The 27,751-nt window shown below is 46.5% G+C and overlaps 1 protein-coding gene across 13 annotated transcripts in view; it reads left to right on the top strand.

Moving 5' to 3' along the window:
* ilkap (integrin-linked kinase-associated serine/threonine phosphatase) overlaps positions 1-27,751 on the top strand; it is a 52,948-nt gene that overhangs the window by 2,375 nt on the left and 22,822 nt on the right. The window contains exons 1-10 of one of the 13 annotated variants that reach the window (XM_072572999.1): positions 3,365-3,702; positions 4,099-4,287; positions 9,214-9,282; positions 9,669-9,796; positions 11,262-11,384; positions 15,771-15,888; positions 16,717-16,823; positions 17,629-17,722; positions 19,146-19,233; positions 22,066-22,187. In XM_072572999.1, the coding sequence (XP_072429100.1) occupies positions 9,727-9,796; positions 11,262-11,384; positions 15,771-15,888; positions 16,717-16,823; positions 17,629-17,722; positions 19,146-19,233; positions 22,066-22,187 (722 nt within the window). In that variant the 5' untranslated portion in view covers positions 3,365-3,702; positions 4,099-4,287; positions 9,214-9,282; positions 9,669-9,726. Of the gene's footprint in view, positions 1-3,364; positions 4,288-5,393; positions 5,636-6,178; positions 6,201-9,213; positions 9,283-9,668; positions 9,797-10,411; positions 10,512-11,261; positions 11,385-15,770; positions 15,889-16,716; positions 16,824-17,628; positions 17,723-19,145; positions 19,234-22,065; positions 22,188-27,751 lie in introns of those variants that run through there. The other 12 variants (XM_072572998.1, XM_072572997.1, XM_072573005.1 and 9 more) reach the window with 12 other exon arrangements.

Raw genomic sequence — 27,751 nt, 5'->3', positions numbered from 1 at the left:
TGGGGGGGGGGTGTAGTCTCAGTGCTGACCCCCAAGGGGGGTGGGGGGGGTGTAGTCTCAGTGCTGACCCCCAGGGGGGTGGGGGAGGGTGTAGTCTCAGTACTGACCCCCAAGGGGGGTGGGGGGGGGTGTAGTCTAAGTGCTGACCCCCGGGGGGGTGTAGTCTCAGTACTGACCCCCAGGGGGGGTGGGGGGGGATGGGGGTGTAGTCTCAGTGCTGACCCCCAGGGGGTGTTGTCTCAGTACTGACCCCCAGGGGGGTGGGGGGGGGTGTAGTCTCAGTACTGACCCCCAGGGGGGGTGGGGGGGGGTGTAGTCTCAGTGCTGACCCCCAAGGGGGTTGGGGGGGGGGTGTAGTCTCAGTACTGACCCCCAAGGGGGTGTGGGGGGGGGGGTGTAGTCTCAGTGCTGACCCCCAAGGGGGGTGGGGGGGGGGGGGTGTAAGTCTCAGTACTGACCCCCAAAGGGGGTGGGGGGGGGGGGGGTGTAGTCTCAGTACTGACCCCCAGGGGGGGTGGGGGGGGGGGTGTAGTCTCAGTACTGACCCCCAGGGGGGTGTAGTCTCAGTACTGAACCCCCAAGGGGGGTGGGGGGGGTGTAGTCTCAGTGCTGACCCCCAGGGGGGTGGGGGGGGGATGGGGTTGTAGTCTCAGTACTGACCCCCAAGGGGGGTGGGGGGTGTGTAGTCTAAGTGCTGACCCCCGGGGGGGTGGGGGGGAGTGTAGTCTCAGTACTGACCCCCAAAGGGGGTGGGGGGGGGTGTAGTCTCAGTACTGGACCCCCCAGGGGGTGGGGGGGGGGGGTGTAGTCTCAGTGCTGACCCCCAGGGGGGTGGGGGGGGGGGTGTAGTCTCAGTGCTGACCCCCAGGGGGGTGGGGGGGGGGGTGTAGTCTCAGTGCTGACCCCCAGGGGGGTGGGGGGAGGTGTTGTCTCAGTGCTGACCCCAGGGGGTGTAGTCTCAGTGCTGACCCCCAGGGGGTGGGGGGGTGGATGGGGTGTAGTCTCAGTACTGACCCCCAGGGGAGTGGGGGAGGGGTGTAGTCTAAGTGCTGACCCCCAAGGGGGGTGGGGGGGGGGGGTTGTAGTCTCAGTGCTGACCCCCAAGGGGGGTGGGGGGGGGGGGTTGTAGTCTCAGTGCTGACCCCCAGGGGGGTGGGGTGGGGGGGGGGTGTAGTCTCAGTGCTGACCCCCAGGGGGGTGGGGGGGGTTGTAGTCTCAGTGCTGACCCCCAAGGGGGGTGGGGGGGGTGTAGTCTCAGTGCTGACCCCAGGGGGGTGGGGGAGGGTGTAGTCTCAGTACTGACCCCCAAGGGGGGTGGGGGGGGGGTGTAGTCTAAGTGCTGACCCCCGGGGGGGTGTAGTCTCAGTACTGACCCCCCAGGGGGGGTGGGGGGGGATGGGGGTGTAGTCTCAGTGCTGACCCCCAGGGGGTGTAGTCTCAGTACTGACCCCCAGGGAGGGTGGGGGGGGGTGTAGTCTCAGTACTGACCCCCAGGGGGGTGGGGGGGGGGGTGTAGTCTCAGTGCTGACCCCCAAGGGGGGTGGGGGGGGGGTGTAGTCTCAGTACTGACCCCCGTGGGGGGGGGGGTGTAGTCTCAGTGCTGACCCCCAGGGGGGTGTAGTCTCAGTACTGACCCCCAGGGGGGTGGGGGAGGGTGTAGTGTCAGTACTGACCCCCAAGGGGGGTGGGGGGGGGTGTAGTCTCAGTGCTGACCCCAAGGGGGGTGGGGGGGGGTTGTAGTCTCCAGTGCTGACCCCCAAGGGGGTTGGGGGGGGGGGTGTAGTCCTCAGTGCTGACCCCCAAGGGGAGTGGGGGCGGGGGTGTAGTCTCAGTACTGACCCCCAAGGGGGGTGGGGGGGGGGTGTAGTCTCAGTACTGACCCCCAAGGGGGGTGGGGGGGGGTGTAGTCTCAGTACTGACCCCCAAGGGGGGGTGGGGGGGGTGTAGTCTCAGTGCTGACCCCCAAGGGGGGTGGGGGGGGGGGTGTAGTCTCAGTACTGACCCCCAAGGGGGGTGGGGGGGGGTGTAGTCTCAGTACTGACCCCCAAGGGGGGTGGGGGGGGGTGTAGTCTCAGTACTGACCCCCAAGGGGGGTGGGGGGGGGTGTAGTCTCAGTGCTGACCCCCAGGGGGGTGGGGGGGTGTAGTCTCAGTGCTGACCCCCAGGGGGGTGGGGGTGGGTGTAGTCTCAGTGCTGACCCCCAGGGGGGTGGGGGGAGGTGTCGTCTCAGTGCTGACCCCCAGGGGGTGTAGTCTCAGTGCTGACCCCCAGGGGGGTGGGGGGGTGGATGGGGGTGTAGTCTCAGTGCTGACCCCCAGGGGGTGTAGTCTCAGTGCTGACCCCCAGGGGGGTTGGGGGGGGGTGATGGGGGTGTAGTCTCAGTGCTGACCCCCAGGGGGTGTAGTCTCAGTGCTGACCCCCAGGGGGGTGGGGGGGGATGGGGGTGTAGTCTCAGTGCTGACCCCCAGGGGGGTGGGGGGGGATGGGGGTGTAGTCTCAGTGCTGACCCCCAGGGGGGTGTAGTCTCAGCGCTGACCCCGAGGGGGCTGGGGGGAATGGGGGTGTAGTCTCAGTACTGACTCCCGGGGGGTGAGGGGAATGGGGGTGAAGTCTCAGTGTTGATCCCCGGTGGGTGAGGGGAATGGGGGTGTAGGCTCAGTGCCCACCCCCGGGGGGTGGGCGGGATGGGGGTGTAGTCTCAGTGCTGACCCCGGGGTGGGGGGTGAAGGGAATGGGGGAGTAGTCTCAATGCTGACCCCCAGGGGGGTGTAGTCTCAGTGCTGACCCCCCGGGGGTTGGGGGGGAATGGGGGTGTAGTCTCAATGCTGACCCCCAGGGGGATGGAGGGAATGGGGGTGTAGTCTCAGTGCTGACCCGCAGGGGGGTGAGGAGGGTGTAGTCTCAGTGCTGACTCCCAGGGGGGTGGGTGGGGAGAATGGGGGTGTAGTCTAAGTGCTGACCCCCCAGGGGGGTGAGGGGAATGGGGGTGTAGTCTCAGTGCTGATCCCCGGGGGGTGAGTGGAATGGGGGTGTAGTCTCAGTGCTGATCCCCGGGGGGTGAGGGGAATGGGGGTGTAGTCTCAGTGCTAACCCTGGGGTGGGGGGTGAGGGGAATGGGGGTGTAGTCTCAGTGCTGACCCCGGGATGGGGGGGGTGGGGGGAATGGGGGTGTAGTCTCAGTGCTGACCCCCAGGGGGTGTGAGGAATGGGGTGTAGTCTCAGTGCTGACCCCTGGGGGTGGGTGGGGTGGGCTGTGTGAGGGGAATTGGGGTGTAGTCTCAGTGCTGACCCCTTGGGGGGTAATTGGGATGTAGTCTCAGTGCTGACCCCCAGGGGTGGGGGGTGGGGAATGGGTGTATACTCTCAGTGCTGCCCCCCAGGAAGGTGTGGGGTATGGGCATGTGGTCTCAGTGCTGACCCGCAGGGGGTGGGGGAATGGGCGTGTGCTCTCAGTGCTGACCCCCAGGGGGTGAGAGGAATGGGCGTGTGGTCTCAGTGCTGACCCCCAGGGGGTGAGAGGAATGGGGGTGTAGTCTCAGTGCTGACAGCCCCTCAGGGAAGGGGAGCTAGTCTCTGGTGGTCCCCCAGGGGGAAGGTGTGGAGTCTCTGTACTGGACCCCAGGGGGTGAGCGACTCTCAGTGCTGGCCCCTCCAGGGGGTCAGGGTGTGAGAACAGTCTTAGTGCTCCCCCTCAAGGAGTGGGTATGTGTGTCTCAGTAATGGCCCCCCAGGGAATGGTGGGGGTAGGGGAGGTGGGGTGTTTTGCAATGCTGGCTCCTGGGGTGATGGAGGGCAAGCTTGGTGCTGGCTTCAAAGGGATGGAGGTCTCAGTCCTCGCCCCCCTGGGGATTAGGACATCTCTCTGTGCTGGCCTCGGGGGGTGGCTCTCTCAGTGCTGGCAGAGAAGAAGGGTCAGGACACGTTTGGGGATTGCTCTGATTATTTTCACAAATCTGTTTGTGTCTCTTGATCTGCACCTGGACTGTATGTGAAACAGTCTTCACAACTGTAGTAAACACTGAGAAGGAAAGTAACAGGCAAACACATGGCAGATTAAATTTAAATGCAGAGATAAGTGTGAAATGATTCATCTTGTAGGAGGAACAGGCAGAGGCCATATAAATGGTCCAGTCTTAAATACGAGTGTAGGTTGGGAGAGAATTGGGATGGATACTGCCTAAACCTTTGAAGTAGACAGGCCGAAGACCTCAAGAACACATCGTGCCGGGCAGTATCAGGAGGTGGAGAAGCCAACGTTTCAGGTGTAACCCTTCTTCAGGACTGGTGGTGTGTATAGGGGGAGGTGCAAATAAAGGGGGTGGTGGGGCAGGGTGGTGAAGTGGGGATAGGTGATGACAGATAGAAGGTACGACATGGACGGCCAATGGGAGGAATGAATCCAATTGGTGGCTGGGAGAAGTGGAAAGGAGGGGGAGGGGCCTGGAAGAGAATCAGGTGATGGGAACGGAGGTAATGTTGAGTCCTCTGTGCTGTAGGCTGTTAGGTGGAAGTTGAGGTCTTTTTCCTCCAATTTATAGTTTGGTTCGTTGTGGCAATGGAGGTGGCCAAGGATGGTCATGTCGGAAAGGGAGTGAGAAGGGGAATTAAAATGGGCAGTGTCTAGGAGATCCGGTTGGCCCCCGCGGGCCCGGCTGAGGCGCTCGTTAAAACATTCCCTATGTTTACATTTGGTCTCCTCGATGTAGAGAAGACATCGGGGCCCCAAACAGTCCTTCCAGGTGTGATAAGAGGTTCACTTGCCTCTCTTCCAACCTAGTTTACTGCATCAGGTGCTCCCGGTGTGGTCTTCTCTACATCGGAGAGACCAAATATAAATTTAGTAAACATTTCGCTAAGCATCTCAGCCAGGGCAGACAGCACCTCCCAGTTGGTACCCATTTTAATTCCCCTTCTCACTTCCTTTCCGACATGACCATCCTTGACCTCCTGCATTGCCACAATGAACCAACTGCAAACTGGAGGAACAACACCTCAGCCCAGAGGACTCAACATTGAGTTCTCCAATTTCAAATTACTTCCCTTCTTATCCCCCGACTCCATTCCCAGCCTCTTTCCTCCCCCCCACTCCTCCCTTTTACTCCTTGTAGCTACCAACCGGATTCATTCCTCCCATTGACCAACCAGGCTATACTCTCTGCCTGTCTTCACCTATCCCCAATTTACCACCCTGCCCCCACCCCCTCTTTATCTCCCCCTACACCCATCCCCAGTCCTGAGGAATGGTTACACCTGAAACGTTGATTTCTCCACCACCTGATGTTGCCTGGTTTGCTGTGTTCTTCCAGCCTCCTGCCTGTCTACTTTGGATTCCAGCATCTGCAGCTTTTTTTTTGTCGCTGTACCTAAACTTTTCAAGCAGGATTAGCTTTTACAAAAAGATAGTTTCTTTTTCTAAAAGAACATGTACAATGGAGAGTACAAAAGTAAGGACGTTATTGCTAAATATTTTGATTTAGGGGTACTGGTTTATTCCCTGACAGAACATTGTGTTTAATTCTAGGTGGTGCATTACAGGAAAGTGCCAAGATCTCAGACAGGGTGTAAAGCGGATTTACCAGACCAGTACCACAAGGCATGGCATTGAATGAAGTTGGGGTTGTTTCTTTTGAGCAGAGTAGGTCATAGGATGAATTGATCATGGTGTTTAAAATTGTGAAGGGTTTGGGCAGAATAAATAAAAGTAAATGGGTTTTGTTTGAGGAAATTTGGTAACCAGAAAATTCACGCTTGGGGAATTGAGTGAAGAATCAGAGGTGGCACGTGGATTACAATCTTAACAAGTTATTAGGATCTTGGTATGTAGGCTGAAAGGGTGGTGGTTGCGGTTTCAGCTTTTGAATAATGTGAAGCATTTTCACAGTATTGTAACAACACTGTATAATGTTTTTATGCAGTGTGTTACAATCCAGAATCTAGAAAGGGTGGTGAAACCAAGCAAAATGAAGCTGACAATGTTCTGCTTTGGTGGATCATCGTGTTCCACATAGACTGAGTAATTCTGCTGTATCTGACCTCTAACCTGGGACACATTCTCTCTAGTTCTGCAGATTCTTCAGTGTTCCCTTGACATTTCATTACTGCACCTGATTGCTTCTTTCAGTCAAAACAGATTCCCCTTTTCCACTTGCTACCTCACTGCAGAGGCCATCAACTCTATCTCGGCAAAGGGCCCATGCAGGGTATGAACAGAGATGGTTTTAGGAACGAACGTGAATGAGCTCAGGATTGAAACCTACCTGTAAATCAATATCTTTTAAAAGTATATAGTATTTCAAAATAGCTTATTTAAATCTGTTAAAAATTACCATGAAATCCGTAAAAGTAATCGAGCTGCATTACAATTTGGGAGATGTTTTAAAGTCACTCTGGGGTTCAGTACTGCAGTGGAGTCAACAATGTGTCCTGTGAGAAGACAAAGTAGGAAAATGCCAGATTTAGAATTGCAGTAGAGATTTACTCTGAAGATCATGTAGTGGTTTTGGGGGTCGCCATTGGTATGAGAGCTCTCTCCCCATCCTGCTTCTGTCTGGAAAGTACTCGGTTTGAGCACCGTTCATATCTAAGCTGAGGTGATATGTTATTATGCCAGAAGGTATTGTTATGGATACAGCCCAGGTGTCTCGGCTCCAATACAACGTGTGTAAAAACCCATGTTGCAGACAGTTAGCCCAAATTCAGGCCATACCCTTTCTAAACAACCCAAAGGGGCCATCAGTGGACACTACTCCAGAACTTGTTGAAATCCACCACCGACTCCAGTTTTTGGGCATCTGCAATTGGCAGATGTTATGGCACTGTTCCAGCACTAAATGACAGTGAATATATCTTTTGTTGCAATTGGCTGTCCAAAATTTGAGCAAATGTGTTCCCCATGCTGGTTGCAACTCAACGTGGTCACTATTTGCTGGCTATTTTGCTGTCATCTATCCGAGATGTGTGAAGTTTGGATCGATAGTGGAAGCTTTAAATCTGGAGTAATAGAAAATGCTTGAAATGTCCAGGAGCTCAGTTTGTATTGAAAGCAGAAACGAGTTAATATTGTAAGTGGAACTTTTCAGCACAGCATTGGAGCAGTTCAATTTCTCCTCCCAACTCCTGAGTAATTTTATTTTTCTGCTGAAGAGCTTATAATTGGTTGTTTTTGATGGCAGCCAATCAAAATGGCCAGTGTTCCTAATTCACTCTAGTTGTTTTTGTTCAGTGCTTGCCAATCACCAATGCTGATGTAATGATAATTTCACTTAATCTGGCACCCAGCGACTGAAATTGTAAACATACCATTCATCCAGCTACAGAGTACCTCAAAGCATAATCAAAATGGCCCATGGAAGATTTTATAAAGCCTTCTTTTATAAACCAGACCATAGAAGTCATAATAAGAATGTAATGCAGTTCAGCTTGACACAGGTTGGTTTAAAACCTGATCCAGCTGCAGCTGGCAGCTCACACACTTGAATCTGTGAATTTACAGTCAACCACGAAATTATGGGAGAGAATTGTGTGCGTTTTCTATCAGCTGGTGGTGTGTGTTCTTCCACGCTGAAAATGACAGGCTTACTTTTGTAAGTTTATTTTGCCGTGTGAACTGCCAGTTAGACTTGGAGTTCCAGACTGTCACTTGTTGTGGATTGGGCTATGAGCGGGCGTTGTGCTTGAATTTGGGTTCCTAGTTGGCAGTTGGGCTTTGTGAGAGCCTGAGCTAGGTCTGGTTGAGATTCACAACAGGGATTGGAATTGGATGGGAGTTGAGGGAAACTTTGGAGCTCCCACTTGGGAAATAGACCAAAATGGACTCCGCATTGAATTCACCGATTTTACACCATAACCTCTGCCGTTGTTTTGTTATAGTTTATTTTTGGATGGTTCTATTCTTCTTGTTTCCTTTTTATTACTTTCTTCAGCTTCTCTATCCCTCATCTAAATGTATTTTTATTTCTTTACTTCCCTCTGGTCTTTTACCAGAAACCATTTTGTTATTAGTCAAGCAGTATTGGAGAAACTCAGCAGGTCTTGCAGTATCTGATTTTCGAGTCCAATGACCCTTTGTCAGAACTCCACTTCTGATGAAGGGTCGCTGGACTTGAAGTTAAATCGGCTTTTCTCCTCTCAGATGCTGCCAGACCTGCTGAGTTTCTCTGATCTTGTTTTTGTTTCAGATGTCCAACATCAGTTATAGAGTCATACAGCATGGAAGCAGACCTTTTTGTCCAACTAGTCTGTGCCAACCATGTTCCCAAACTAAACTAGTCCCACCTGCCTGCACTTGGCCCATATGCTTCCAAACTTTTCCTATTCGTGAACTTATCCAAATGTCTTTAAACATTTGTAACTATACCTGCATCTCTCTGTTGTTGTTTTTAAATTGGTCCTGCCTAAAACATCTCTCTTTTATTCTCTTCCCACCCTTCCACTTTTAACACGCTTGAAACTTTCGAGTTTTTCTCTGTTCTGATGAAATGTCACAAACCTGAAATGTTAACTCTTTCTTTGTGCACAGGCACTGTTACACCCACTGAATACTTCTTGTGTTATCCTTTGGTTTTCCAAACTTCCAGCATTTGCAGTATTTTGCTTTCGTAGATCAAGGGGAGGGCCAAAATAGTTCATTTGGTTAGAGTGTAACCTGTTCATTCAGTCCCTATGTCCATTGAGGTAAGTCTTTGGGTTGCCTCTTTGCTTCATGTGGTATTATGGCAATAATGACCATTATTATCTCTGGGGCAGTGCGTGACCATTCTCAATATGTAGCTTCCTGGGCCCAGTTTTCTCTCTTCAGGTCAGGGAAATGATTGGCTGGAAAGTCATCAACCACAGCTACTTCTAGTGACCAGGCAACAGCCTGGTCTTTTCTTCTGTAGTGCTTATTTTTCCCCCCAGCACCCATGGTGTGTGTGTGCAGGTGTGAGACACAGTGAGAGACACAAGGTGCACGAATCTTTATTCCAATTTTCACCACCAGGAAGAAAGGAAACACCCGAGTGGCCAGTGACAAGCACTGCCCTTCACATCAAAGGGCAATGCTGTGTGATCAAAACAGTGAAGGGGAGGGCAGGGATTAAATCAAAATAGAGTTGGAGGGGGAACACTCACAAAGTTTATTCTGCACTTTACCAAGCAAGGGAACAGTAAGTGATATAGAAGCAATATTTGAGAAAACTCTTATGCATCTGCTTGTTTTGCTTTGTTCATTAGGAGGAGATGCCCAGAAGTCAAAACCTTCGCTATTTGATAACCTACCAGACCCAAGCAACCCAGACGTAGGTAAACACAGCCAGAGAATAAAAACTCCTATCGCTTTTGCTCATCTATTCCTGTTTCATGTCGTTGGTGGGAATGTGCTCTTGATTGTGTTTGTTTATCGTCGGGATTAGTAATAGTAATGCTGTCTGCAGTTACTTACTCCACTCCCCCTAAACTTCTCAAAGCTTCCTCTGGGGATCAATCTTAAAATGCAACACCAACTGACTTTGGCAGTTTTGGGAGGCGAGGTCAATCACAGCTGACATTAGCATTTTAAACTTTGTCATTGTTTCCTCTTCCACCTCGAAATCCATGGTAACTCTGATCACCAGTGAAGTACTGGATTTAGAAATGTTTTCAGGAAATTGAGGTCTCATGTGAGACTGGTGTTTGTTGTTCGTCCCTAGGTACTTCTTGAGAAGTTGGTGACATATCTTTTATTAGAACCACTATTGAAATGGTTTGATGAGCCATTTGAAAGGGCAGTCGGGAGTCACCTGCATTGCTGTGGGACAGGAGTCACAGGCTAGACCAGGTCAGGCATATTAGTTTTCCTTCCCTAAAGAGTGCCAGTGAACCAGTTGCAGTTTTATGTCAATCCAGCAATTTCATCATCAGTTCAGCTTTTCTTTAACTGAGCGAAAATTCTTAAACTGCCGTGGGTGAGTATAGACCAGTTTTTCCTGAATCATTATTCCACACCTTAGGACTGCAGTAACATGTTCAATCTGCCATTAGAGCAGTTAAAGATCATATGACAGGAAAAACCAGGCATCACCTGTTTGTTCTCAACTACCTGCAATTATGATGCACCCATTTCTGGCTGGAACTATGTTCGGTTTGGAATTAGGAGCTCTTCGTCTAATAGGATCCTGGCCCCAAGTCAGCATCTGCCTGCTAAAAATGACTTGGTTTCTTGTCTAAAAACTGGCCCATCAGCCCAGCCGTCCTATTGCAGGGATGGTCATATAATACGTGAGAGAGGAGGATCGTGAGAACCCAAATGAAGCAGAAACTATGATCTCAAAGTTTGCTTCCAGTATTCAGCAGGGCTCATCCCAGATGTGCTTTCCCTTCCTAATCCCAGTTGAGACTTGGTATGTGATGCATTCTCTATATGCAATAAAAGATTTTTGTCTCCTTTCTCCAGATTGACCCTGGGGAAAGAGTTTGCAGCTATATAGCACTGGAATGATGTACTCTTGCTTACAGACCTGTCACAGGGCTGATATTGATGGGAGTTGTTTGAGGTGATGAATTCAGTGTATTGCCACATTTAAATTTATGATTTTCCCTGTAGTATTTTAGATAACCCCAGAAACAGCAATGGCTACAATTTACAGTTCAGAAAGAGAAAGCAATTATCCCCCGTTGATCAAAGCTAGCGTCTTAGTATTAAAGTGATTGTATTGGCTAAAAGCACTTGTAAGTAATAACTTTTCATTGCCATGATTTAAGTAGGCTGGCTCTCCTGGCTACTGAAGTATGGATTGATGTAGTTTGCAGTTTCTACTCCTGTACTGCCCTAGGGTGAATGCCAACAGAAGAGCAAAGAGAATTGTCATGCAGACTTGCTGCAGTGCTAATCCTTCTGGAGTTTTCACCTGGGATAAATTAACATTTTCCATCATAGAGCACTGTGCAGAAACTAGCAATATACAAAATGTAGCCAGCATACTTAAACAGTTTTCATCAACACTTGGATATCCAAATCTTGAACCTTTTGAACTGAAGTAACAATGGACTTCAGTAAAATGATCATGTGGATGTATGTCTATCTGTATTACTGGCTGATGAATAAAGGTATGCTGTGAGGCTAACTCAGTTACTCTTGAATAAACTTTGCATTTATACAATATTACAAGGCTGTGATTATGCACTTCTTACTTTGAGAAACCGATGATGAAAGCTGTAGTGTGGTAAAATCTTGTTGATGTTGTGATAACTTTGTTGTTTTGCATCTTTGTGTAAATTATTGTCTTGTTCCTTCAACCCACTAGCTCCACGTGTGCCTGATCTGTTTGGGGAGCTTCCAGAAGCAAAGAATGACATGAAGGGAGAGAAACGTAAAATACCGGATGAGAATGGATCCAAAGGGCATGAGGACAAGAAGTTGTGCAAAGGTATTTTAGCTAAATCAGCAAAGTGAGAGAAGGACTCAGGTACAGAACAGACTGCTTAGTAGAGACTTGGTCAATGAAAGTGGTTATTCAAAGGGTCCAATGAGTTGTTAAAAGCTTTGTAAAGCTAGATCTTTGACAAGTTCTTGGAACTCCTTTTCCTTCAGCTGTTTTCCAACTCTGTTTCCTAGCTCCTATGTATGGCTCTTTACACACGAGTACAGATGGTCATCCTGATAAGCATAGAAATAGTAAGGAGCAATTGAAGAAATAATGAGCAGATTGCAGTTTCAGGATTAGTGGTGCTGGAAGAGCACAGCAGTTCAGGCAGCATCCAAGGAACAGTAAAATTGACGTTTCAGGCAAAAGCCCTTCAGCAGGAATAAAGGCAGAGAGCCTGAAGGGTGGAGAGATAAGCTAGAGGAGGGTGGGGGTGGGGAGAAAGTAGCATAGAGTACAATAGGTGGATGGGGGAGGGGATGAAGGTGATAGGTCGGGGGTGGGGGGAGGGTGGAGTGGATAGGTGGAAAAGAAGATAGGCAGATAGGACAAGTCATGGGGATAGTGCTGAGCTGGAAGTTTGGGACTGTGGTGAGCTGGGGGAAGGGGAAATGAGGAAACTGTTGAAGTCCACATTGATGCCCTGGGGTTGAAGTGTTCCGAGGCGGAAGATGGAGTGGTTCTTCCTCCAGGCGTCTGGTGGTGAGGGAGCGGCGGTGAAGGAGGCCCAGGATCTCCATGTCCTCGGCAGAGTGGGAGGGAGAGTTGAAATGTTGGGCCACAGAGCGGTGGAGTTGATTAGTGTGGGTGTCCCGGAGATGTTCCCTAAAGCACTCTGCTAGGAGGCATCCAGTCTCCCCAATGTAGAGGAGACCGCATCGGGAGCAACGGATACAATAAATAATATTAGTGGATATGCAGATAAAACTTTGGATGTGGAAGGCTCCTTTAGGGCCTTGGATAGAGGTGAGGGAGGGGGTGTGGCCACAGGTTTTGCAGTTCCTGCGGTGGCAGGGGAAGGTGCCAGGATGGGAGGGTGGGTTGTGGGGGGAGGGGGGGCGTGGACCTGACCAGGTAGTCACGGAGGGAACGGTCTTTGCGGAAGGTGGAAAGGGGTGGGGAGGGAAATATATCTCTGGTGGGGTCTTTTTGGAGGTGGCGGAAATGTCGGCGGATGATTTGGTTTATGCGAAGGTTGGTAGGGTGGAAGGTGAGCACCGGGGCGTTCTGTCCTTGTTATGGTTGGAGGGGTGGGGTCTGAGGGCGGAGGTGCGGGATGTTGACGAGATGTGTTGGAGGGCATCTTTAACCACGTGGGAAGGGAAATTGCGGTTTCTAAAGAAGGAAGCCATCTGGTGTGTTCTGTGGTGGAACTGGTCCTCCTGGGAGCAGATACGGCAGCGGCAGAGGAATTGGGTATACAGGATGGCATTTTTGCAAGAGGTAGGGTGGGAAGAGGTGTAATCCAGGTAGCTGTGGGAGTTGGTGGGTTTGTAAAAAATGTCAGTGTCAAGTTGGTCGTCATTAATGGAGATGGAGAGGTCAAGGAAGGGGCGGGAGGTGTCAGAGATGGTCCAGGTAAATTTAAGGTCAGGGTGGAATGTGTTGAAGTTGATGAATTGCTCAACCTCCTCGCGGGAGCACGAGGTGGCGCCAATGCAGTCATCAATGTAGCGGAGGAAGAGGCGGGGAGTGGTGCCGGTGTAATTACAGAAGATCGACTGTTCTACATAGCCAACAAAGAGTCAGGCATAGCTGGGGCCCATATGTGTGACCACCTCATGCGTCACACGTGACATCACTTCCGCCCCTCACATCATCACTGATGTCACACGCTCAGTGATTACTGCCACCATTTCAGCCCCCACCAACGCCACTCACCTGCATTCTGCTGACACGCTCCCCACAGATCCCACTGTCACCATCCCTGCCTCCCCCCCCCCCCCCCCCCCCCCCCCGAAACCCTGAGGGAAACACTACCCCTGCTCATGACTCCACCCCCATTCCCCCCACCATCACACCCACTCCAGTTACAGGCTCCGCCCCCACTCCCAGCTCCACATACGGCACTTAGGAAAATCGTGGTTGTTGCCGGTCAGTCCTCTCAGCTCCAGGTCATCTCAGCAGGAGTTCCTCAGGATAGTATCCGAGACCCAACCATCTTCACCTGCTTCATCGGTGACTTTTCCTCCATCATCAGGTCAGAAGTGGGTATGTTCGCTAATTGCACAAAGTTCAGCACCATTCGCGACTTGGATCAGATACTGAAGCAGTCCATGTTTAAATACAAGATCTGGACGATATCCAGGCTTAGGCTGACAAGTGGCAAATAACATTCGCACCACACAAATGCAAGGCAATGACCATCTCCAATAAGAATCTAACCACCACCCCTTGATGTTCATAGTGTTACAATCACTGAATCCCCTACAGTCAACATCCTGGGGGTTACCATTGACCAGAAACTCGACTGGACTCCCCGCATAAACACAATGGCTACGAGAACAGGTCCAAGACCAGGATGTTTGCGGGGAGTAACTCACCCACTGACTCCCCAAAGCCTGTCCGTCAACTACAAGGCACAAGTCAAGAGTGTGATGGAATACTGCCTACTTGCCTGGGTGAATGCAGCTCCAACAATACTATCAGAAGCTTGACACCATCCAGCCGGCTTGATTGGCACTACATCCACAAGCATCCACTCCCTCCACCACTGATGTTCAGTAGCAGCAGTGTGTACCACTACAAGATGAACTACAGAAATTCACCAAAGTTCCTCAGACAGCATCTCCCAAAAACCCACAACCATTTCCATTTAGAAGGGCAAGGGCAGCAGATACATGGGAATACCACCATCTGCAAGTTCTCCACAAAGCTGTTCATTATTCTGACTTCAAAATATATCGTTGTTCCTTCACTGTCACCAAACCTTCTCAAGGGTAGCCAGAGACAGACAGTGAATTGTGACCCAGCTGATGATCTTCATATCCCATGAATGAATAAAGAAAGGATAAGCATTTAGGGTGAGAATGAACATTTGGCTAAGAAGGAACAGCAAAACCATGAAATAAATATTTTATCAGGGTTTACGAATGATGGTGAAAAGGAGAATAGAGCATAAGAAATAAGAGTAGGAGTTCACCATCAGACCCTTCACTCCTCATTCTTGTTTTTTAGTTCCCCTCAGGGTCTTTCCTATCCTTACCTCAGTGTTGACTTCAGGGGATTCACAGTCACAGTTACCTAATAGAGGCGGTCGACAATTTATAACAATTTTTTGATGGTTTATTGAGTTTAAGAAGGAGCAGTTTGGGATATTACAAACTAGTTAATTTAATATAGTATCCATCCTTGATAATGGGTATGGTTTACTGATGCCAGAGGACACACAGGCTGTTAGTGCACAAAGTCTTGGTTGGCATTAAAGTGGTGAGGGCTGCATATTGCTCTCTAGCTGAGGAGTTAAGGAATTCTTCCCTAGGTCATTCTCCTTTCTTCTGGTCTGTCTGCCTGATGAGGACTGCTCGATGACAACTGCTGCCTACAAGGTCTGCAAGATGAGAACTGTCCCTGCCCTCGAACACTTGTGGGTATCTCCTATTTCCAGGGGAAAGGAACTTAGGCCGTGTTAATCAATTGTCAGAAAACTTGTGGCCAACTGCCATCAGACAGCAGCACATGACGTCAGATGACCATTGGCCCCTTGCCTGTCTTTATCTGACGGTTAGTTTTCCATTCTTTCCAAGAATAAAATCTACTATTTTCAAAAACAATATACTGACAATAAGGTGCATTTGGCACCCGATAAATAATCGGCAATAGTCCAATCAATATCATAATCCATGTTTTCCGTAATATTTCTTTGTTTTCAAATGTTAGAATTTTTGACAGTTAATCACAGCTGTAATAGCTGTTTAATGAACTCTGTGCTACATGGTACACAGAAAACACAGTTTTAAACGACCCAGATTTCCAATATCCTTCGTTGATCTCTGTGCTGATTCAATGTTAGCCTCTAGGTCATCCTTGATTTTAATTGCTGTCGCACTTAAGCTGTAAACCACACAATTCCCATCCAAAATCCCTCAATCTTTACCTAAGCTTTAGATTGCTTGTCTTGATTTGCTTCTTACAGGTTGATGTTCACTTTTCTTTGCATCTTTAGAACATTTAATCTTGGAAAGGTCCTATTTAATCAGTCACCATACCCAAACATTAGCCAGTGTTGTCAGGAGAGAAGCAGAGGGAGGGGGCCAAACAACAGAGGGAGAGAACTTATTTAAAATGGGGGGGGGGGCTGGAAATGAGAGAGAGATTGTACAGTTGGGATAAATCTTCTGCCAAAATCTGTAGTTTTTAAAAAGTTTTTCTGTTGATGTTTTCCTTCAGGATGTGTCACCTTAAAGGGTTATGTTGCAGAGAGAAAGGGTGAACGAGAGGAAATGCAGGATGCACACGTTATAATTGATGATTTCACATCGTACTTCACACAATTATCCTCAGAAGTGTAAGTACTGAAGTGACAGAAAGCAGAGCAACTTTTATGTTTACAGAGTGAGCATTGATTTATGGTACAGTTTACTGGCAGACTGGAAGGAGCCTTACTGTGTGACAGACTACTTTTGCTGATCTAGGGAGTTCTTATGTGCAGAATTGGAGACTGGAGAGTTGTTCTTAACCTCTGCTGTTTCCTTTTTTCACTTTGCAAGGGCAGTTTAAGACAAGGCCTTCTATTTCTCTGCTCTTCTGGGATCACCATAGACCTAAATCCACATTCACCCCCAACCTTAACCTTGTATTGTATGCCAGCATGAGCATAGTGCAGTCCAATCCTATATATCAATTCTGTGCAATGTAGTTTGTAGCGCTGTCACACCTACGGGGATTTTTTGCCATCAAAACACTAGTCCCTGAAGCTAAGTGGGTGAGTACAGCATTGCAACAGTTATATCACTGGTTTGTAAACTCCTGGTGACAATGAATGAATTTGAATTAATGTCTTTTAAAAAAAGAAATGAAATCTAGCAATGTAAAAGTGATCATAAAGCTGTCACATTGTCATTTTAAAATAAAGCAGTTAGTTTTCTTCTGACCTCACAAAACTTGCTATTCTTACCTGGTTTAGCCTATGTTTGAATCCAGTCCCACACCAACCAGGTTAACTCAGAATAGGCCTTCCAAGCTACTTTTCTCAAGGCAGCCAGGATGGGCTATTCGTGTTCTGTGAATGAAATTGAACTGAACTGTTTTCATGTGAACAATTTACTGAATAGCGAAGCTGTCATTTCTCTCAAAACTCCTCTTCTTCCCTTCTCTGCCTTTGCCTCGGGTTTAGCTCTCGGCTCTCCTACTTTGCTGTTTTCGACGGCCACGGTGGAGTACGAGCATCCAAGTACGCAGCACAGAACCTTCACCTCACTCTTGCCCGGAACTTCCCCAAAGGTAACAACACTGTTACAGAAAATAGGAACTCCAACACTTCATCTAAAATCCAAGCTCAGTAGGCCAGCTGGTATCCAGTCACTTATAGGACTGACTATATGGGAGCTGGTTTAGTCATGGAGATGACAACCTGATCAGATGTGAGTGGAGTTTACCCCTGAAGATGTTCTCTGGTAGGTAAGAGTGGCTTTATTCCAGAAGATGCTTGTTGATCAGACAAGAGTACTGTTTTTACAGCACAACTTATTGATATGTTTTTCACTGACTGTACTTGCCAAGGAATAGCCAATCTCTACCATTGTTGTTTTACTATTGTGGAGTTAGCTAGAAGGATTTCTCCAGCATACAGCTGTTCAATGTTCATTTAATTTTAACTTAAAAGGAGATGCTCAGTCACTGATGAGAGAGCTCCTTTCCAACAATAGATAATTCCAATAGTTAGGAAAAAATGTTCAGTAGAAATTGCCTTTTTCATTATTTTGACTCCTGTTGTCTCAAGGTCTTCTAGGCATTGCTGTACGATTCTAACATTGCTCTCAGTCCAAGACGCGAGACTCCAGATTTAGAGTCCGACGTGATCACCTATTTGTGATCTGCTGCAAGTTTCCAGAACAAACTTTCCGTGAAGAGATTTCAACTGAGAGGTTTGCGTGCCCAGGACATGCAGGATGAACATAACCTTGTTTTCGTTATTCCAGTTGATATTTTGAAGGCGTTGGGTTCAAAGTTCACTCCTGCTCAATGTTCAATTGAGATATTTTCATATAGAATGATGACATTTTTCTTCCACTTATCCTCTATATAGGAGAAGTGAGTAGCATAGAGAAGACCATTAAGAAATGCCTTCTAATGACCTTCAAGCAGACGGATGAGGGCTTTCTCAAGCAGGCATCAAGCCAGTGAGTAGTCGTTACTTGCCCTTTTTGCCCTTCTGCTATCTATCCCCAAAAGCATAGTTGACACCAACTATAATATCCCATTTTCTTAGCATGGACCGGAGTTTTATTGGGAACATTCCAGAACTGTCTAACTTGTTTCCAGATTCTATTACATTTATCCACTGAATCCTTTGTTCAGTTTCTGTGGTCTTCTTTTTAAATTCACTTGTGGGCCATAGGTATCGCTGGCTAGCCAGCATTTATTGTCCGTCCCTAGTTACCCACGCGATGGTGGTAGTGAACAGCTGCAGCCCATGTGCTGTAGGTAAACCCACAGTGCAACTAGGGAGGGCATTCCAGGATTTTGACTTGACAGCAGTGAAGGAATGGACATGTATGTCCACGTCAAGGTGGTGAATGGCTGGGAGGGGAACTTAAAAGCAGTGGTGTTCCCAAATACTTGCTGCCCTTCTCAAGATGGAAGTGGTCATGGATCCAATAGGTGCTATCTAAGCTTCTTTGGTGAATTTTTGCTGTGTATTTTGCAGATGGTATATACTACTGATACTGAATGTTGCTGATGGAGGGAGTAGACCCCATTTAGCCAGTTTTGTACTGGCAATGTCATTAAAACTCCATCCCCAGTTTTCTTTGTTAGCACATAAGCAGGATCTTATTGAATTAAATTCTGGAGTGCAGCCACAATGGAGCAGGAGTCAGCACCTATGTATGGAAGAAGGGAAGAGTTGTCTTTCAAGGCTTGTAAAGTGAGAGGCAGTAGTACAGATTTTACTGTGATTGCATGTCTTTGTTTACTATGATTGCATGGATTGTATTTTGGAGTTTGGTCTATTTTTCCTGGGTTTTTTTCCCTCTGGTATGCTTTGGTTAAGGTTTAATTTATGTCTGAATTGGGTGGTGAAAGTTTCAGGCATCTTGCCAGTGGTCAACTGGACCAAGAACTAGAAGAGGATTTAGGTTTCTGTTAAGATCCAGGCACAGCTGAGAACACCAAAGTGCTCCTTGTACTGCATGGTTTGTGAGAAGTCTGTTTTGTTTATTTGATTTGTTCAGTCATCTGTCTGCACAATTATTGCCATGGTTGGATTTGTTTTCTCTGACTTCTTTCAGATTTCCGGTGACGTGCCGCAGCCGGCAAATGAGAAGCACATGGCTTCTTTGTCCACAGGAGACCTCTTCAGAGCTACTTCCTGTGAATCTTGCTTCTCTGCTCAGTCACAACCTTTATGTCAGGAGTGTTTTCTCTTTATCCTGACTTTCCCCTGCATCCTCTTGGCAGTGCCCAAAGATGCCTTGCTGTTCACATGTGGTTTGCTGGTCCAATTGACAGATTTTATATAGAGCTCCAAAATCATGTACTGCATAAAACCTTCCATAAATGCAGATCAATGAGCTAATTTTTGTATGCCTTCTCTTTCTGCAGAAAACCTGCTTGGAAAGATGGATCTACTGCCACATGTGTCCTGCTGGTGGAGAAAGATTTATATGTTGCAAATCTTGGTGACAGCAAGGTATGAAATTCTTGTCAATAATACTGATCTGGGTTGGGGATATCCTGATCTGTTAATACATAACAATCCTTTTTTTTTTCTCTCTTACTTTCCTCATTCATTACTCCTCTCGCTCCCCCTTTGTTGCTGCCTCCTTTCGCTCTCATTTTCTGTTTCTCCTTCTGTCTGTATATCTTTCTTTGTCTTTCATTCCCTTCCCATATATCTCATTCTAAATCTCTCTCTTTCTGACTCTTTGGTGTTCTTCTCCCTCTGTCCTTTGTATTTCTTTATTTTTTTTCTCTGCCTCACTTGTTTATCTCTCTCTCTCTAGCTGGGTATCCATTTTCACTTTTCATGTCTACTGTTTTCTCTTTTTTTTCTATTTTCTTTCACACCCTTATCTCTATGTTGCTGTTCTTTGTGCCTGGAGCTCTATTTAACCACAAGGGAGTCTGTATAATACAGATGATTCCTCTGGGAACATTGTACTTGCACTGCATATACATGGACTGTAGGTGATCAGCCTTTTACATTGCCAGTGTGCAGTGGTAGGAGTGCGTGGCTCTCATACCAGACAGCAGAATGTTGATACAACAGAAAGAAAGATTGCTTTTACCGTCTCTGCATTCCAAATATCTTAAAGTTTAGTGTTTCGGGGATTTTAAGCCAGGTGTGATTTTAAATGAAGAGTTAAATGTTTCTGCAGCTATCTATTATCCTTTATGTAGCAAGGCTCATGATATAAGATAAGCGCTTGAAGATAGGCTGGCTGAAATAGTTTCAGTGCACTGACACCCGTCTGACCCGTACTGATAACTGTTATCTATGACTACGTGCTGTGTAGCATCAGCTCCTCCTTTTAAGTGTCGTGATTGCTGTGGGATATTTTGCATTTGTGTGTGTTAATCTGCACCCACTCTGTGTTTGCTCTGCTCGCTGAGGTTTACACTTATCCCAAACAGGCATGTCTTTATTTTGTTGTTGTTGTTAAAAGCAAAATACTGCAGATGCTGGAAATTTGAAATAAAAGAAAATGCTGTCAATACTCAACAGATAACACAGCTTCTGCGGGGATAGAAACAAGAGTTGATATTTCAGGTCTGCCGTTCTTCATTCGGAGGAAAGATCATCTGAAGTATTACCTCTATGCCCCTATTTTCTGTTTCTATGTCTCTTTAAGGTGCAAGTCAAATTTAGGGAAGAAGAATGCTTGCTGTCCTGAGGCAACTTCAACTTTGATGTCACCTGATGTTTGATCCAGAGGTGCCTAGCTCTAGCTTTATGAACTACCAACTGGAATAGTCCAGGCACGACCTATAGTTCAGAATTTAGAGGGTAAAGTGTTCTCTCAGCTGTCACATCAGTATCTTTTTAGGCAAGTATATCCTTAGTTAGAAACAGTGTCTAGACTGTCCAATTGAACAGTTCGAGCTCCATTATAGAATGGAGTGGATATGGAGAGAAAATTACCTCTATTTTGTCCAGTTAAACACTCTCAGTACAGATACTTCCCTGTTAGCAGTGCAGGTAGCAAATGCATTTTGTTCCACATCTCTCTCTATTTAACCTGGTGTCATAGTAAATAGTTTGAGAATCTTGCAATACATTTATCCCATACATGAAACAATTTGGGTAACCTATGGCATAGAGTCATAGAGACGTATAGCATGGAAAGACCTTTCGGTCCAACCTATCCACACTGACCAGATATCCTAACCCAATCTAGTCCCAACTGCCAGCACCTGGCCGATATCCCTTCAAACCCTTCCTATTCATATGCCCATCCAAATGCCTCTTAGATGTTGCAATTGTACCAGCCTCCACCACATCCTTTGGCAGCTCATTCCATACACGTACCACCCTCTGTGTGAAACAGTTGTGCCTTAGGTCTCTTTTATATCTTTCCCCTCTCACCCTAAACCTATGCCCTCTAGTTCTGGGCTCCCCCACCCCAGGGAATAGACTTTGTCTATTTATCCTATCCACGTCCCTCATAATTTTGTAAACCTCTACAAGGTCACCCCTCAGCCTCCGAGCTCCAGGGAAAACAGCCCCAGCCTGTTCAGCCTCTCCCTTTAGCTCAAATCCTCCAACCCTGGCAACATCCTTGTAAATCTTATCTGAACCCTTTCAAGTTTCACAACATCTTTCCGATAGGAAGGAGACCAGAATTGCACGCAGTATTCCAACAGTGGCCTAATCAATGTCCTGTACAGCCGCAACATGACCTCCCAACTCCTGTACTCAATACTCTGACCAATAAAGGAAAGCATACCAAACGCGTCCTTCACTATCCTATCTACCTGCGACTCCACTTTCAAGGAGCTATGAACCTGCACTCCAAGGTCTCTTTGTTCAGCAACACTCCCTCAGACCTTTCCATTAAGTGTATAAGTCCTGCTAAGATTTGCTTTCCCAAAATACAGCACCTCGCATTTATCTGAATTCAACTTTATCTGAATTCAACTCCATCTGACACTTCTCAGCCCATTGGCCCATCTGGTCCAGATCCTGTTGTAATTTGAGGTAACCCTCTTTGCTGTCCACTACACCTCCAATTCTGGTGTCATCTGCAAACTTACTAACTGTACCTCTAATGCTCGCATCCAAATCATTTATGTAAATGACAAAAAGTAGAGGACCCAGCACCGATCCTTGTGTGTACATACAACTTTGTGATGCCTGTGGGGCAGTATGAGTGTAATCTCAGGGTATGCTATATGTGGGTCAATGCGTGTACAGTCTGAGGGCGGATGTGGTGAGTTATGTGCATGGTTTCGATAACAGTCGATGCATCAGTGGGAACGGCTCTTCACCTGTTGAAGTAAATTTTTTGCTTTTTACTTCCAGGCCATTCTGTGTCGGGTGAATGAGACCAGCAAGAAATTGATGGCCTTGCCACTGGTGAAAGAACATAACCCAACCCAATACGATGAGAGGATGAGAATTCAAAAAGCCGGGGGCACAGTTAGGTGAGGAGTAAATTCTAAAGGATTTTTGTAGAAATGTAGGCAGATCAAAAACACATGATTGCATGAGGAAATTAAGTGGGCACTGGAATCTGTCTCTTTCTTACCAGATACAAATTATCAGGTCAGTTTGCAAGGAAATGGAGATACAAAGTCATATACTTCCAGAGTCCTGCTGTGTGTGTGGTGCAGTACAGTCCTGAAGATGCTGAAGCCAAGCTGCACCAAAATGAATCTCCATTTTCTGAATAAGTGTCACTTCAGTATTCAGAGACAGAAGCCAACTAATAGTGTTGTATGCAATTGAATGTGGAATGAGCTCCATTTAGCAGTGGTCTCCAGGAACCAACTAATAAAGGTAAACAAGGCATATGATTGAGCATTTAGATCAATTGTGAGAGAGATTTTTGAGTTTGGAGTTCAAACCAGTTGATGCTATAATCTATTACAGACCATTTAAATTAGTAGCAGTTCCTGGGAACCTCCATAACATCTATTCCCACTGGTGACTGAGAGGCTGAACTAATTAATGCATTTTTTATAGTATTTGTTGCAATGTTAAATATCTAACGACATAGTCACTCTATTCATCAAGATTGCCTACTTTTCACTTCCATAATGCTTAAGGGCTCTGAATCTGCTGAAACCCACTTCCATACCTTTTGTTAGCTTTAGAATTGGCTGTTCCAATGTATTCCTGGCTAGCCTCCCAGTTCTGACACACTATAAACTTTGCATCACTCAAAATTTATACTGTTTACCCATCTCCCTTGTGGTGACTGACCTTCATTGGCTCCTGGTTAAGAAATGTCCTGATTTGCTTCATCCCATCGTTGGTGGTCCTATCTTCAGATGTCAAGGGCCTAAATTTGTAACTTGCCCCCTAAACCACCCCACCTCATTATCTGTGCTGCCTCTAAAGCACTGCTTGACACCTACCATTTTGAGCAAGCTTATGGGTCGTCTGTTCCAATGTTCTTTTTGTTATGCTTCCAGCTGATGGTAGTACAGGACAAATCCGATCTTAGAATGAAGCCTCGCTTGTTAGATCATGTGTTTAACTTTTTGCAGTTTGTTACCACAGTGATTCAAATGAGGCTGCAAACGTTCTTTAACAAAATAGCATAAGTAGAGCAAAAGAAAACCAATGTATATAAATACTCATATATTAAACAGTTAGAAAGATCTTAACACAAACAGCAAAACGAAGTTTCAACAACAGATGTTATCAATACGCAATTCCAAAGAAAATTCACGCTTATCTGTGACTTCTCCCAGTTTCTGTTCCTTGGACTACGGAGATAGTTTACGATTCCTTTCTGATTCTGCTCTCCTGAATCTTTTACGTTTCTGATGGAATTGAATATGTTTATTTCAGCTAAGTACTCCTGGCTTGGAGGCTCTACAAACACGAATACTCGGCCAGTATGATTGCTTACCCTGAACTAAAAGCTTGATCTTCCTGCCAGGAGAATATATTTTCTTTTCTGGGCTGAACTGAACTAATTATTTTGATTTGAGACCTTGTACCTTCTGCTCTGAAATCAAAACTCAACTAATGACTTTTCAGTCTGTTGTAAACTCGGCATCATAAACATTGCATCCATTGGCAGTGCAGTGGTTCTCTTTGGCACTTGACTGCAGTCACATCCTTTCTTGGAATTGATGCAGTTAGGTCGAATGACTTTATGACCTTTAGTTTTAAACAATTCCCAGAACAGAACTGATCCACATCTGTCTGCCTCTATCTTAAAATCCAAAGCCCAAAATAAAACTTACATCTTTCGTCACATCTTCTGTCACTCAGTATTGGTTTGATAACAGATTAGAGTGGTGCTGGAAAAGCACAGCAGGTCAGGCAGCATCTGAGGAGCAGGAAAATCAAGGTTTCGGGCAAAAGCCCTTCCATCAGGAATCGAGGCAGGGTGCCTGCAGAGTTCTCTCCACTCTGCAGGCACCCTGCCTCGATTCCTGATGAAAGGATTTGCCCAAAACGTCGATTTTCCTGCTCCTCTGATGCTGCCTGACCTGCTGTGCTTTTCCAGCACCACTCTAATCTAGACTCTGGTTTCCAGCATCTGCCGTCCTTGTTTTTACCAATGGGTTTGATAATACTCCAGTTAAGTGCGTTAGGACGTTTTATGCATTTAAGGGTGTTATAGAAGAGCAAAATATTGGTGCTTGTCCAGAATAAACTAGGAATCACTCTCTGTGTAGTTCCTGGTTAAATGGCATTTGTTGCTATGAAGAACCTACATGAAAGGGGTTTTTTTTTTAAACACCGTAAAGTGAATGGAGACATGGACAAATTGTTGAATGGATGATGTCCACTCTTGTGGATATCTGATGGTCAGGCAGATATGATCATCATGTTGTTATAATACAGATGTTGTGATTTGAGCACAGTTTGACTTTTTTTTTGTTAGCTGATGTTTTTGGCTCTGTGTAGATGTTTGATAGAAGCTTGTGTATCCCACTGGTGTAGCTAATGCTGCAGAGAGTTCCTTTAAGCACTATGCTGGAGTCTATACTTCCTGTTGACTGATTAAGGGCTTATGCCTGAAACGTCGATTCTTCTGCCCCTCAGATGCTACCTAATCTGCTGGACTTTTCCAGCACCACATTCTCAACTCTGATCTCGAGCATGTGCAGTCCTCACCTTCTCCTTGTCATTGGCTAATCTGGAAGCTTTTCAGCTTTTCCTGTCATGATGTATGAAAGTGACACATATGGTGATCAACACTGAGCTCCTCTGTGCTTTAGTTTCCAAGTCTTGCCTTGATTTGATATTTGTCTGAAAATGTACGTGTTCTATTAACCTTATCACAAAGCTGGTCGGCTTTCAGTTCTGGAAAACTCGACAATACAGCCTGTGAATCACCCCATCAATATACAATGGTGCTGTCTGATAGGTCGTCCTACGTAGAAGTAAATTCTTGATTCGGTGCAATTTTTGGTGTCAGGTTTGTCAAGCTGAGGGGCATCAGTGCGACAGGAATGCAACACTCAGTGTTATGCTCACCCAGTGAGACGGTGTGTTATTACACACTGGGAAAACAAACAGTCTGCTCTTGGAATGAAATCATCCACTTTTTCCACACAGCCGTCAAACACGATTGCATGCAGCACAAGACTAATTTTATTGCAGCCAGTGAAACTAGGAAAACAAGTTGACTATTCAACCATTTGAGCCTGCCCCGCCACTCAATATCATGATTATCCAACTCGGAACCCTGTTCCTACTTTGTCCCGAAACCTTTTGATTCCTTTAGTAACAATGATTTCATAGAATCTTACAGCACTGAAATGGACCATTCCACCCAACTATTCCATCTTGGTATTAATGATGCCCCCCAATCCTCCCCTCAACTTCCTTTATTCCATTCCATTAGCTGTTCCACTCGTTTCTAGCTTAAGAACTTGTATAGCTCCCTCTTAAATGTTTTTAGGCTAGTTGCCTTAGCTATTCAGTATTCACTTTATCCATCGCTCTGCACCTAGATTCCTGTTTGTGTTAGCCGTGACTACTTTATAGACACACTTCTTCAATCTTCTACAGGACCTGGTGTTTTGCTATGAATGCTCAATGTTCATGTTCTTTTTCCTCCAGTAGGAGGAGCCAAAACTCCACTATCCGGTAGTGTTCCCTCCATTGTTAAAAAGCTCAGCTCCTTTGCTGTTTACTTTTTTTTAGATTAGATTACTTATAGAATGGAAACAGGCCCTTCAGCCCAACAAGTCCACACCAGCCGTCTGAAGAGTAACCCACCCAGACCCATTCTCTTACCCTACAGTTACTCCTGACTAACGCACCTAACACTACGGGCAATTTAGCATGTGCAATTCACCTAACCTGCACATCTTTGGTTGTGGGAGGAAACTGGAACACCCGGAGGAAACCCACGCAGACACTGGGAGAATGTGCAAACTCAACATTTATTATTTTATCTCATGCAAGTGCAATCTATCTCTTAACACTGAAATTCTTAAGTTTGGATTATTGGCAGAAATCTCCAGAATATAAATTATTTAAAATTTAATTCCACTTAAATTGTTCTTCCTTATTAATTTAAAAATCACACACCAGGTTATTGTCTAACAGGTTTATTTGGAAGTACTAGCTTTCGGAGTGCTGCTGCTTCTTCAGGTACTACCTGACAAAGGAGCAGCACATTGAAAGCTAGTACTTCCACATAAACTGTTGGACTATAGCCTGGTGTTGTATGATTTTTAACATTGTCCACCCCAGTCCAACACCGGCACCTCACATCATTTATTATTAATGTAATTGTCTAATCTGTGCAGAAGAAACAGACTGGTTGCTAGGACAGTAGCAGGGTTCCTGAGCCAGTGCAGTTTCTTTGTAGAATCCCTAGAGTGTAGCAGCAGGCTATTCGGCCCATTGACTCCACGCTGACCTTCCAGACCCAACCTCTACCCCTGCATTTCGCATGGCTAATCCACCTAGCCTGCACATCTCTGCAGTCTATGGGCAACTTAACATGGCCAATCCACATCACTTGCACATCTTTTGGATTGTGGGAGGAAACTGGAGCACCTAGAGGAAACCTATACAGATACGGGGGGAATATGCAAACTCCATACAGACAGTCACCCGAGGGTGGAATCTAATCCAGATCCCTGGCATTGAGAGGCAGCAGTGCTAACCACTGAGCCACCATGTAGTTGCTGATTTTCTGCTTCCTGCACCGTCCATGAGATGAGGGAGAGGATTGAATTTGGTGCTGCAAACATGATAAAATCTCAGTATATTCTTCAGAATCTCTGTAGCTTCAGTAATTGAGCTCCAGTATTCTGTTTATGTCCATTTGGTGGCTTTGTGGAATCCAGAATTTGTCAGTGATGAGTAGGAAGGTTTTGGGGTTTTTCACCTCCGCCCTGTGTTTGTCCATTTATATGCATCTGTGAGCATCGTATCAAAAAGTTTTTAGGGGAGTTTTGTCTCTGTATAGTAGGAGGTGACATTGCAATTATTTGGGTCCCCTGGTTAAATGTATCATAACATTCATCTTCTCATGACTGTACACAATGTAACGTTCCCTGAGACATAGTAGCCTCTTAACTATCAGTTGGGAAATTAACCACTGCCTGCAGAAAGCAAAGAAGAAAATTGTGTATTTTTCAAACAAGTCATTGATAATGATGAGATATAATCTAATTCCGTTCTTGAACCTTCATAAAGAATGCTACTGGGGTAATTGTGCCCCACTGCCCCTGATTTTCTGGCCCCAGGTGAAAGCCCATAATTTGATGACAGTTCTTCATTTGGCTGTTGCTTCCCACACGGTCACAGAATCAGCCCTGCGATGTGGTTGGTATGCGTTACTGGAAGGAGGCAAGCCCAAATGATAGGCTAAGTGATGCTGCAAGCATTGTAACTAATGATCATGATGTGAAGTGGGTTTGTTGTCCTGTCGCACAAACCAACCTTCCATCCATTGACTCCTTGGAAAGGCAGCTGACATAATCAAATACCCCTCCCACCTGAGTTATAATCTCTTCCAACCTCTTCGATCAGGCAGAAGATACAAAATCTTAAACACATG

This window comes from Chiloscyllium punctatum, chromosome 6, assembly GCF_047496795.1.
Source record: "Chiloscyllium punctatum isolate Juve2018m chromosome 6, sChiPun1.3, whole genome shotgun sequence".
Lineage (NCBI taxonomy): Eukaryota > Metazoa > Chordata > Chondrichthyes > Orectolobiformes > Hemiscylliidae > Chiloscyllium > Chiloscyllium punctatum.
This window is presented reverse-complemented; position numbering and strand designations above follow the sequence as displayed.